Consider the following 12,674-nt stretch of genomic DNA (forward strand, 5'->3'; position numbering starts at 1 on the left):
ATCTATATATATATCTTATTAATAATATTATTATTATTAAATTTTAATATTAAATCAATTTAATAACATTACCTCGGTCAAATCCTATACCACACGAAGGCTGCACGCGACTGTCTCTTCTTCCTTCCCTCAAGAGCTTCTTCGATCGCACACGGCTTTGGCTCCCTCCTGTTCTACGTCGCCTTCTTTTCTGCGCATAGGATTGCACAGTCACATCTTTCTCGTTAGCGCGACAAAGGCCGCCGACGTCGCTGTTCTCCTCCTTCACTTTGCCCTAACCACACTCATCATAGCCACCAAAACCTGCACGATCGAGAGCCCTCCTCTACTACCGTTCGACCCTCAGACAAGTCCCTGCCTCATACAACAATTCATAAGAGAAACTCATCTCCATGGCTTTCAATCCCCTCACTTCCTCTCCCTTTGTTCGGCTGCTCGACTCCTCACTTCGCCTTGTATCTATTTATTTCCTCAACCCCTCCCTTTCTCTTCCTTCATTATTTGTTTCCCCTCCTCCATGTAGCATAACTGTTACAATCCTCATCACTTGCAAAAATTTCTTCCTCCAAATTTACAAACAGACCTTAAGCAAGTCAACAATAGCTATTCATGAAACTAAAGTCATTCAATAAGATGAAAAAGTAATTACTGTAAAAATCGATACAAAACACTCAACTATACTTCGGAACACAATACTGAAACAAGAAAGTATGTTAAGAAAATACTCTTATATAAGAAATCGCCAAACAAATCAGACCACATCACCATCAGCAGCATTAGGTTCTTTAGACTTACTATGAGTAAGAGAATATTCTCGTGGTCAAACAGGTTGCCTTGGTTGACCTTAGATAGGAGCTGAAGCTATAGAATCTATCTTTTTCTGCCCACCTGCAGTTATGAAAAAGCTCAACCTGATTTCAGCTCTTCAACGCTCTTCTGGCTAAGAGAGAGACAATATCTTGTTATATGCTCAATTGACAGCACCAATAGCAAGTGTTAGAGACCATCAAACATTCACCCTTATGTTATTTTCCATAACACAAATGACTACAGTACTTTGTGTCGAGCCTCTGGTAATTCCAAATGAATTGTTCTTGAACTCCTCGTTTGAATACATTGATTGATCCATATGGTCTTCTTTTTCTTTAGCTCTCCTCTTGTCCATCTTCTTATGCTTCTGAAAAGCTGATAGTTGATCTCGACTCTTCTAGCTCGTTCCACTAATACCGAGTATTTATCGATCCCTAAAAGTACAAACGGTTGTCTGATAGAACCTTTTAATTTCAAAAGAAATCTGTAGAACTATTCTTCTGCAGTAGCAATTAATTGTGGTACATACCTCGATAGTTCAGTGAATTCTGCTTCGTACTGCAAAACTGTCTTTTCTTCTTGCCTCAACTTGATGAACTTGTTCTACATCTGTCGTTGAACGGATAAGAGTACAAACAACTCTCTAAAAATGTCCATGAACTTCTTTTAGCTTATCATCGTGTTAGGTATGTTCTCTAACATGTCTTGACGCTTCCCACGCCACCACCTTTCAGCTTCTTCATCCAGCACAAACGTAGCCAACGGTACTCTTATTTCATCCAAACAAGTCATGTTATCTTGTATCTTCTCTATCATCATTAGTCAGTTCTCTGCTTCAATTGGTTCTTCAATTCCCTTGAACAAAGGTGGACGCAAATCTTGAATATCTTCAAGTACTTATCAACAACGGCTGTATCACTCCCGCCAGATTGGAATCTGGACTCCTGAATCAACTTAATCATCGTCGTTATCTTTTGGGTGAGGACATTGGTGTTCACATTCATAGTAGGTTGTATTTCTTCATTTTCCATCGGATTCTCTTCTTCTATGACTTTGGGTTAATCATTATGTCTAAATTGATAATAATTATCATTTTGAGTTAATTTTAATTTTTTTACAACTATTAAAGCTTTCTAATTATCCTACCGGTTCTTTTATCAAGATTCAATTAATTAATTCTAAACTTTGGTCTCTGATATCACTTTTATCACGACCCAGTCCGAAGCTTAGAATTAATCAAGATGAGAATAAACTGACATACGGTGGAAACAAAATTTTCTATATTTGTCTATAATTTAACAACTCAAAGCCACTAATAACATTAAATTAAACACTAAACTTAAATTTACTTCATTATAACGCTCATCATTAATCACTTAATTAACCTGAAAAAGTCAGTTTAAAATAATAATGAACTAAACAAACTAGTAAATACTCATACTCATAAATTACATTAAGAGAAAAAAGAAACAATATACATGTTAATGAAGTTTTTAATAAATCAATAAAAATATTTGATATTATTCAAGGAGTCTTACTATATCAATATCATTATATATATGTACAACTGTCATAGAAGCACCGTCTAAAAATTATGTCAATTAAGAAACATCAATATCAATATCAATATCAATATCAATATCTTGTACTATATACAAGCACGAGTACCTTGATGTTCCCTCACTAGTACCATCAAGAGACGACTCTATCATAGTCAATCATGTACATACAAACAGTCAACAAAAACATCAATCATGTGCTCATCGCATTTAATTTAACATACTATATAAAATATACATTAATGCATGATACTAAGTAGCTACAAACATTCTTAACAATATAATTGATAAAGAAAAGAATATCTCAATCAGAATAAAACATGTGAAAGTTCATTAATTGCAAAATGGTTGAGAAGAAATAAATTATTACTATAGATTAAAAGAACAAGTACTCACCTCGATGTTGATTAATTCGTGCTTGAATTTGCCTTGATGTCAACTCTCTAAAATTAGAAACCTAATCATAAATATGACATTTAATTAATTTATTGTTTTAATATCTTTTTATTAATTAAATATTAAATTTTCTTTTATCTTCTTAATTTTTTATTCAATATATATATTATTTCGTTTCTCCTTCCCCCGAGAGCTTCTTCTTTGATCGCACACAGCTTCAACTACCTCTGGGTTGACGTCACCTTTTCCTCTACGCATGGGATCGCTAAAATCGGTCGTCTGTTTCCTGTCAGTGCAACAGAGACTTTATAGATGCCGCTATTCTCCTACACTCTTTGCCTTAGCCGCACTCACCCCAGCCACCGAAACCGCGCGATTGAGATCCCTCTTCTACTACCGTTCGACTAAAAGGAAAGTCCTTGGCTCCCTCATACGACAATACATAGGCAAACTCATATCCTTAGCTTCTGACTCCCTCGCTTACTCTCCCTCTATTCGGTTGCCCGATCCCTTACTTCGTCTTCTTTCTATTTGTTTCCTTGACCCCTCCCTTCCACTTCCTTGATTATTCGTTTCCCCTCCCGTGTAACATAATTGTTACAATATTGGTGTATCATCTAGCTAGTAGGCTACTCAGTCGTGCTAGTAAGAAGTTACTTTAACATCTTCAATTGTTTTTTGGTGAAGGGACTATGGTCGGACAACCCTTCAAAAGAGGTAGCAGCATAAGTCTTGTTATCTTGGTCCTTTCTCCCTTGTCAGGTTTCCACTCGGTTTTCCATGTAGTTTGCAACACTTATCCATTGTGTGACCAAGTTTCTTGCAATGTTCACATAAAGGACAATTCTTCTTTAGCTTTGAATCATGGTAGAAGTTGCGTGTGTACAAATAAAAGCTTTCAGTGCTAGTTGAACCCATGCTTTCTGTCATCATGAACTTCTTCCTACTTTCTTCCCTTCTAACTTCAACAAAGCTTTCCCTAGTGATAGGGAGAGCCTTCATCCACGTGATTCTCCCTTTAACCGCGTCTAAGTTCTTATTTAGACCCAATAAAAACGCGATCATCCTCTTCGACACTATTGTTTTAAACATCATAGCAACTTGAGGGCACTTCCATACATATGTATCATACATACCTAGCAGTAATCATTTTGATAATGCGTTGAAGTATTGAGTGACACAATTTTTTTTGTCAGAGCTCATGTCGTTTTGTCTCAATCTCAAAAAAATCCACAGTATTTTTGGAACTAGAATAAGTTTCACAGACTGCTTCCCAAATCTCATGTGTTTTCCTCTAAAGTAAGAAATGTTCTCTAACCTCTCAGGTCCATGATTATTTGATCATGGATCTTCCATGAATGATTGTTTGGAGCAGTAAGCTCAAGAACGGTGTCCTCTCCCATGAGATGTTCATGTTTTTCCTTTCCACAAATTTACATAAACACACATTGGGAACATTGAAGGAAGTTATGGTCATCGCGTTTATGGTTTTGATAAACGTAGAGAGTTCAGGTGTTGTTTGGAAAGACTTCTTAATCTATGATTCAAAAATAACCTCTAAACTAGAGTTAGACATCTTCATTACGTACTCTGACATAAACCCTATGCACGTTTAGGGTCGGATAAGGAAAAACCTGGATGGATGCTACTTGCTAGAAAACCCTTGTTGCAAGATTGTTGGTTGTTGCTCTGCTTGTTGCGATCCTTTGATAGGCCCACTAGCTGGGCTAGGAAGGATCAACAGGTAAAGGGCCCGTGGGCTCCAAAAAGTCCGACCGCTCCCTGGTCTCTATATTTTTTTTGTGTTGTGTTTGTGTTTTGTTGAGAGATTTTTTTACGGTTAATTTTTGAAAGACATGTTGGATTATAGATAGGAGACTACCCAGAGACTTCACCCTCATTTTGCGATGACTTTTGATTTGGAGTTCAAGGTTTCCCATAGGCGCAAGCCCCTATGGTTAATATCTCGCGCGATAGCGGGAAAACACTTTCGATTAAGACTAATTATTAAGAATTGGATATTTAACATATAATAGCAGGAGACTTGGGATTTAAGTTGTAAAATTTATCAATTTAAACTTAAAGTGAATGGTGGGGAGAAGATGAAGAACCCGATAAAGATCTCATTGTTTCATCATCTCGGTCGTCATGGTCTTTGATCTACTTAGTCAGAGAAGGTATTCGACCTAACTTAACTAAAGAATCTTAATTCAACCTTAGCTGACAAAAGTCCTTATATCAATCAATTATACCCTTATGGTTCACAACTCAAACGATAGAAAGTTATTGGGGAACTTACGGGTTGTGACCGTGACTGTAACCATAATATAATGGTGTCATTTGGTATCAACCACTCGATCAAAGGACTCTGATCATAACCGTTATTTTGTAGTGTTATCTAACAGCAAAAATGCACACACAAAAGACTTAGGCACAACCTTATTGACATACAATTGCTTTAATTGTGAAATCAAACAAAAATTTGTCACTCTCAATAAACTGTTGTAGAGTGTGGATGAGAGTTTGTTTTGAGGTTTTTAAGCGATCAATTATACTTAAATATTTTGATTTATTATCTTGAAAATCTTGATTTTATAAATTGACCCCTCCAGTTGAGATTCACAGTCAACAAGTTTATCATCAAAGATTTTAACATTCAAAAGTTTTATATTTGAAGAACATTTGCTTTTGTTAGTTTAGACTTTTTCAAGACATAAGTCATGTAAGGAAGAGCGAATTGGGTGATTCAGACTTTTAAATTATTATCTTTATGATTTGAACGTCTATTATTAAATTTACTAGATTTGTCAATTTCGATCCTTGTAATAAGGAAGATCGGACTGGTTGAGTGAGACTTACAACCATGTCTTATAGACAAGATGACCCAATTAAGAGTGAATAGTTTAATTATCTTGGATTTGAATCTTAATATATGAGGATTCTTTAAATTTAAAATAATCTTCAATTTTTCAAAAGAATATTGTACTCATATCAGAAAAAGAAAGTGAAAACATCATTATAACCCGCACAACCTCTTGCCATTCAATTTTAAATATTTAATTCATTTCAATGGAGCACATACAAGTTTTAAATTTCATATATTTGAATAACTCAAAATGAATTTTATAGATTTTGAAGATTCGCACAATCTTTAAACTATGAGTTTCAGCAAAAGATAAATGCATTATTTTAAAATTGTGCATATTTTGCTCACTTTAATAAATATTTTGAAGCATATATAACTAAGGAGTGTCCAACTTATCATTTATAAAAGCCTCAAAATTAATCGTCAAAGTTATAGGAAATTTCATTTGACTTAAAGAATAATCATGAAGTTTGTCTAGGATTTAAAGACTTTAAAGTCATTTGAAACTATAAACATTTATTTGGATATTATCTTGTTGGAGTGCATGCAAAATTACAACATTGGACTTTAAGAGGAACCGCCTTTTGTTCACTAGTAGGCGTAATGCGAATTCGGTGGCAATGAAACCCTAAGAGCCTACATTTTAAAAGTTCAGGCTCAAGCTATTTTTAAATTCAAATGATTCACATTTTAGTTTATCTTATAAAACTTCAAACGCCCAAAACTTCAAGTTAATTTACAAGTCTAAATCATCCAAAATTTTTATAACCTCCTCCCATTAAGAGGCACCAGAAGAATGTGAGTCATCTCAATTGTCTTAAAAGACTTGTTGGTCGGAGTTGTGGACACTGTGACCAGGGAGCAAAAAAAAAGTATTTAACTCGCGGTTTTAAAAGATGCAAGGAGTCTTCAATGTGCCTACAAAAAGAGTCAATTCACAAGCAAGTATTTTTCAGAACGGTACTTAATTCCCAAGAACGGGTACTCCTTTTCCATGACATGTATTTTAGAAACCCCTAATTTTATAAAAATTTTCCACGCAATTTCTCCGAACTGTAATTAATTCCCAAAGACGGGTACTCGTGCTTCCTCGAATGGATACTTTAAAAATTGTCTCATGCACCATTTTTATACCTTTCGAGCAAAGCGATGACATTGACGGTGATGATATACGAACCAATGGTGGCACAAACTCATGATGCAGAAAGCAAAGACCCTCTGTCGCACCTTTTGCAATCTTCAACCTGGTTATCCAATCCAGTGATTGTAAAGCCTCATCTTCTTGCATGGCCTTTCTATTAAGCATAGTAGCTAAGTCATGATGAGGCATTTGTCTAAACAAGGAATATCTCATTCTAGTTCTTCAAGCAACGTCCCACAAACAGAACCAAGCTCTCATGCCATAATCAGGCAAACAAATCCAATTCCATCTGATAAGTTTCCTTCTTCACACTGTTCATGTCTATCCTCTTCACAATTACATGCCTCCCATTTTCTAACACTCCCTGGTATATCTCCTGACTTTCCATGTTTGGTTAGGTTCCCCTCACCAAAATCTGAAGTTCATGTGCAAATTGCACAAAGTGAAGACCTCTCACACAGCTGGTTAGTTGGCAGCAACTGCAGGAAGTGGTTCCTTGCCTCCTTCAGGAGCAGATGGAGCAGCATTCGGACTCAGCTCACTCTGATCGGATAAAGGGCTTCTGCACCACCAAAAATACAGCTAGAGACAAATTACTACAAAAACCAGAAGGGCCGTTCCTACAACAACTGCTGCCACAATATACTTCTAAGTGTTGTTGCTTTCGGATGAGCTAGGAGGTGAAACTGGATTCCCGGGAACACCATAAGTCAGCCTTCTCTCTTTCAGAATTCCTGACAGTCACCCTGGCTTCTTTGGCTCGAAGCATAAAAAGATTATGTGATATAATAAATGAACCATTGCTGGAGCCACTGGATTTGGTAGCAGAGAGCGTCGACAGACTGCCCTTAAAGTTGTTGTACGAGACATCAAGAAACCTCAATTTGATGAAGACCACAATGAATCCAGGAGCTCGCCAGAGAAGTTGTTCCAGCTCAATGTAATTGACTCGAGTTGTGTTATACTGGTGAAAAGGCTTACCCCTAAAGAGCCATTGAATAAGTTGCTACCCAAGTTTAGATTCTACAAGCTCCCAAGCTTGTTCAATCCATCAGGTGTCCTGAACAACGAATTGAAGCCGAGAACAAGGGTGACGAGGGAAGAGAAGTAGCCTAGCTACTGGGGAATGAAGCCGATTAGATTGTTTTTGGCGAGCATCAGGGTTTTCAACTGACACAAAGATCCCATCTCCGAAGATACAATACCATTGAGGAATTTAAAGGACAAGCAAGAGATGAGAGACTGTCGAGGCCGATGAACCCCACAGTAATATTGCAGGTTAACGTGTTTCGAAAGAGGTCGAGGACTGAGAGATTCCTCAATTGACCAATGATTTAGGGGATGTTACCATTGATGGACTTCTCCGCAAGAGAAAGCACGGTGAGATTGCCTGCAAGAATATACGGTATGTCCCCAGTGACTGAGGCGCGATGAAGATCAATAATGGCAATCAATGGGGGAAGCACTCTACCGAAGTTTCAGAAGGTCTTCGTACAACTTGATTCTGTCATTGTTTTTTCAGTAAAGAAAATCTGAAGGATTTTCGGATTCTTCGTCTGTTGTGATCCCATCATTGCTTTTCCAAAGGTAGTAGGGTTCTCCAGCTGAACCGAGTGCAACCAGGAGAGTAACAAAAATCTTTGTGTGCCACAATACTGTCGTTGCTTTTTAAGTTAGCTCTAGTCGCTACTGTATCACGAGGATCGCCAAAGGAAAGGCTTCGACCGTAGCGGGGAAGATGACGACGTGGAAGACATCATTTATGTGCGGTTTCTTTTTTGGTAACCGAGCCTCTCCACACTCCAAAGGCTTTCCCCTATTTCTTAACAGGGAACAAACATTTATACTTTATTTGAATAAAGCACCGAAAAGGGTAGTAACAATTAATAGTTTTATTTTTTTTTCTTTTCTTATTTTTTTAAAATTTTATTTTAAGGGTAAATAGAGTGGAGTGGCCTGGGAAGGATCAAGAAAGAGGAGTGTTTGGAAGGCCAACCGAAAAGGGAACTTGTGGCTGCTCTTCTTGCTCTGGAAGGAGCAGTTGGCTCACCGAGGGATGGCCTGCAGGCTGGCTGACGATCTGCAGGGAGAGGAAGGAGGAGCCGAGGAAGGTTTGCAAGGAGACTGACGACTACGGGGAGGATTCCGAGTAGGGGAGGGCCTGCAGGAAGATTGGCAGCTGCAGGGAGGATTCCGACATTGAACGGCTGCTGAAGAGGCTCAGGCCGTTGAAGGAAAGCTGATAATTGTTTCCTCGCTCTGATACCCATGTAGAAAGATGAAGCAACTATATTCTCAAATTTCATCATAGTCAAATTACAACATTTTCCCTTACTATTAGGGAATGTCTAGAGAAAAGATAATTAAGGCTATTACAACTTACAAATTACACAACAAACAATAAAGAAAAGACATACAATATTATAAGAAACATAATAAAAAGAAATAAAACTAAAATAAGAAACTCCCTCCAATAGCTTCCACAAATTGATGCTGTGGTGCTCATATGACCGGCGGTCTGGGCCACCAAACAGGGACAAAATTCAACAATATCCAATCTTATGTTCTATAATTCTTCAATTTCATGGGAAAATTAATTTATATAGCTCTCATAAGTTTCTCCTGCACACTAATTGTAATCCTTGTCTTTAAATATTAACATATCTACCCTCAATATAGCTGCCCAAATTGTAATTGAAATGACCTTCTTTAAGTAATTGAATTTTGAAATTTTAAGTGGCAGACGGGAAAGACAAATGAAAAAAGCAACTGAAATAGGGGCACGACACTGCAATACAAACAAATTAAAACAGATCAATTTGCTCACCTGTCCACAAAACTAGTTGGTGTTGACATTATGTACTCATAAGTATAGCTGAAATTGTACAAAGGTATGCAGCTGCCAAAAATGGAAAGGAATAATTAGTTAGCAACCCCATTGAAAATGCAACTTTTGTGAGGTGATACAAATAAGAATCTATAACCATAGAACTTTGCTATAAGTTATTAGAAAGTTTTAGAGTTGTTTCTTTGTATTACATGATGGACATCGTGGTTACTTCGCAAGTCAAGTGTAATCGGCAAATTCAAAACCTCTATTTTGTCTAAGTCTCCATCAACACCAAAATCATAAACAAACAAGAAACCAAACTTGCACACAAACCAAGGAAAAGAGGAAAAGGAAGCTAGAATGTTATTATGTTGCTACACAACATTCAAGATTGTGGACCCCATAAGAAGTAAAATGTTTGGAGATTAAAGCAAATGATGATCATCAGGTTTAGGTAAAACATATCTACTAAAAATAGGCAATTCAAATTACACGCCTCATTAACTAAATAAATCAATAATAAAATTTTAAATAATTAAAGAAGGCACTTGAGCACCAAGAATCTATCAAATAATATATTGGAAATCACTTGTTAACATAAAAAAGGGAATCCGTTTACCTCAATAAAAATTCATTGTATTGGTTATGGGCCATTTGATATGCTAATATGAAGAAACAGCTACAAAGCTTTCTTAAATCATATTATCAAGCTATATCTATAACGCATGTGGTGTTTTAAGTTTCCCAACAACCCAATGCAAAATTTAGACTACATAAATCTCCTACTAGAGCATATATCTGCAAGAAATAAAGTAAAAGAAAAAATATCGTAGGATTCATTTTACGGTCATTAAAATTTCTTTCACAGTTGCAAAAATCTTTCGAAGTGCTAGACAAAATTCACATTGATCAAAATCAATGTATTTGATTTTTATGAAGAAAATTTGAGCTATCAAGCTTGCAGTGTACCCTACATATGAATTCAAAAAATGCACAACGCCTCTCATGTACTAATGTGGACTAGTTATTATTCAGTACAGACTGCAGACAACAAAGTTAAAACAGCACATGTAAAGTTGGAGTACATAACCATTCACTCAGGAGCTTAGTTGAATACAAATGTGTATTGCACCTGCGGAAGAATATGCAAATGTATACTCTTATTTTCCGTACACCCCACCATGCTAAAGGATCGCATTGAATAATGTATTGCTAACGTGAAGGTGAGCATGCTAATGCTTCTTGAACAACAAAATGATTTCAAATATGCGTCGAGAATTCTTGTATACCTATGAAAAATCTAAATTATAATAAAAGGACCCTTTATGTCAATATAATCTTTCGAGGCCTAACCCCTGCACCTTAACTCGTATAAATTGTGCCAACACAGTGATCAGGCATATTTCAATGACCGAAATTTGACTACATAAACTCTCAGATGATCTCAGAGTCCTAGTTAATCATTTCAATATGCCTATTAAAATACATATTGCATAAAAAAAACAAATTCTAAGCATTGGTACTTCAAATAGGAACAAGCGACAACTTAATTAATTGAATTGGCAGGGAGATAGCAAGCCCCATTAAATCAACTTTAATTAATTTGGCCACCTTACCAATATGGTAAGGAGACCCGTACTAGCTTCCTCGTCTCCAAGATTAAAAGTCTCAGTTGTGGGCCTTCGAATGGATGCAGCTGCAAGGTGCAGAACCAACCAAGCACCTTATAGAACGGCAATAATAGAATTGCAAGAATTAAAGAGTCGGTTACGGAATGGTATTAGAGAGAGGATGTATCAGTTCAAATAAATATTATTTGTTAAGAAGAAAGAAGGAAATCTGAGATTATGTATTGATTATAAGGATTTGAACAAGCTCAAAGTTAAGATCAAATACACATTGCCAGCGAATGATGATCTCTTTAATCAATTAGAAAGGGATTCAGTATTTTCAAATAGAGACTGACGATCAGGCTACCATCAATTGAGAATTAGAGAAATAGACGGCAAAAATAGCATTTGGTACAAGATATGAACATCATGAATTTATAGTGATGCCTTTTAAATTGCCAAACGCACCTGCGGTATCTATAGAAACAGATAATTAAAAATGGTTGGACAATGAAAAAGATGACGCATCATCATGCATTAATTAAAACATATAATTAAAGATGGGCAACTCAAATTCCAAGCCCACTAACTTACTTAATGGACATAAAAAATAAATTAGAATAATAAATTTATGGTGGAACTTAAGCACCCTGAATCAACCCTAATACCATTGCCAAACGCACCTGCGGTATCTATAGAAACAGATAATTAAAAATGGTTGGACAATGAAAAAGATGACGCATCATCATGCATTAATTAAAACATATAATTAAAGATGGGCAACTCAAATTCCAAGCCCACTAACTTACTTAATGGACATAAAAAATAAATTAGAATAATAAATTTATGGTGGAACTTAAGCACCCTGAATCAACCCTAATACCATTGGAAATCATACTTGTAGAATGGAATGAACCCATCTAACATTTAATGATAGTTACTTGTACTGGTTATGAGGTAATTGATATGCTACTATGAAAATTAGCTACAAAGCTGACGCGAGGGCTTTCACTCATGCCCCTCGATCGGGCGTAATAAAAGACCGGTCCAATAGGGACAATGTCGGCGCTTAAAAGGGGAAAAAGTTAATGTTTGGGGGTCGCCCGTAAGAAGCTGTCGGCAGCCGGAATCGAAATCCCGTCACCCGCTTCGGAAGGACTTTTGAATTTACGTATATATATATAATTTTAGAAAAATATGAAATCAAACTGACCTCATATTTTTCACAGTTTAAATGAAAGAGCATTCTACCTCAAATCCTGTATCTATCCCGAGGGATAAACACAAGACTTGAGGATAAGACTCGATCAAATAAACTAAGAAAGATATGACATCCGTTTGGTCTGCGAACCCGTTTTATTTCCCGACAAGTTCCCCTATTTAATACAGAAGAATTAAATAGGGTTTATTTTAAGCTGGGTCCGGAAAAGCTCCCTATAAGGGCAAGCCCCTATAGTTAATT

General features: G+C 36.5%; 1 protein-coding gene across 1 annotated transcript in view; it reads right to left on the reverse strand.

Annotated features, from left to right (window-relative positions):
• The window catches only part of LOC110023701, a 64,018-nt gene that overhangs the window by 32,345 nt on the left and 18,999 nt on the right, over nucleotides 1-12,674 (reverse strand). The window contains exon 4 of the mRNA XM_020723237.1: nucleotides 9,600-9,671. Coding sequence (XP_020578896.1) covers nucleotides 9,600-9,671 — 72 coding nt within the window. The remainder of the gene's footprint in view (nucleotides 1-9,599; nucleotides 9,672-12,674) is intronic.

This window comes from Phalaenopsis equestris, unplaced genomic scaffold (genome assembly GCF_001263595.1).
Source record: "Phalaenopsis equestris unplaced genomic scaffold, ASM126359v1 Scaffold000226, whole genome shotgun sequence".
Taxonomy (NCBI): Eukaryota; Viridiplantae; Streptophyta; class Magnoliopsida; order Asparagales; family Orchidaceae; genus Phalaenopsis; species Phalaenopsis equestris.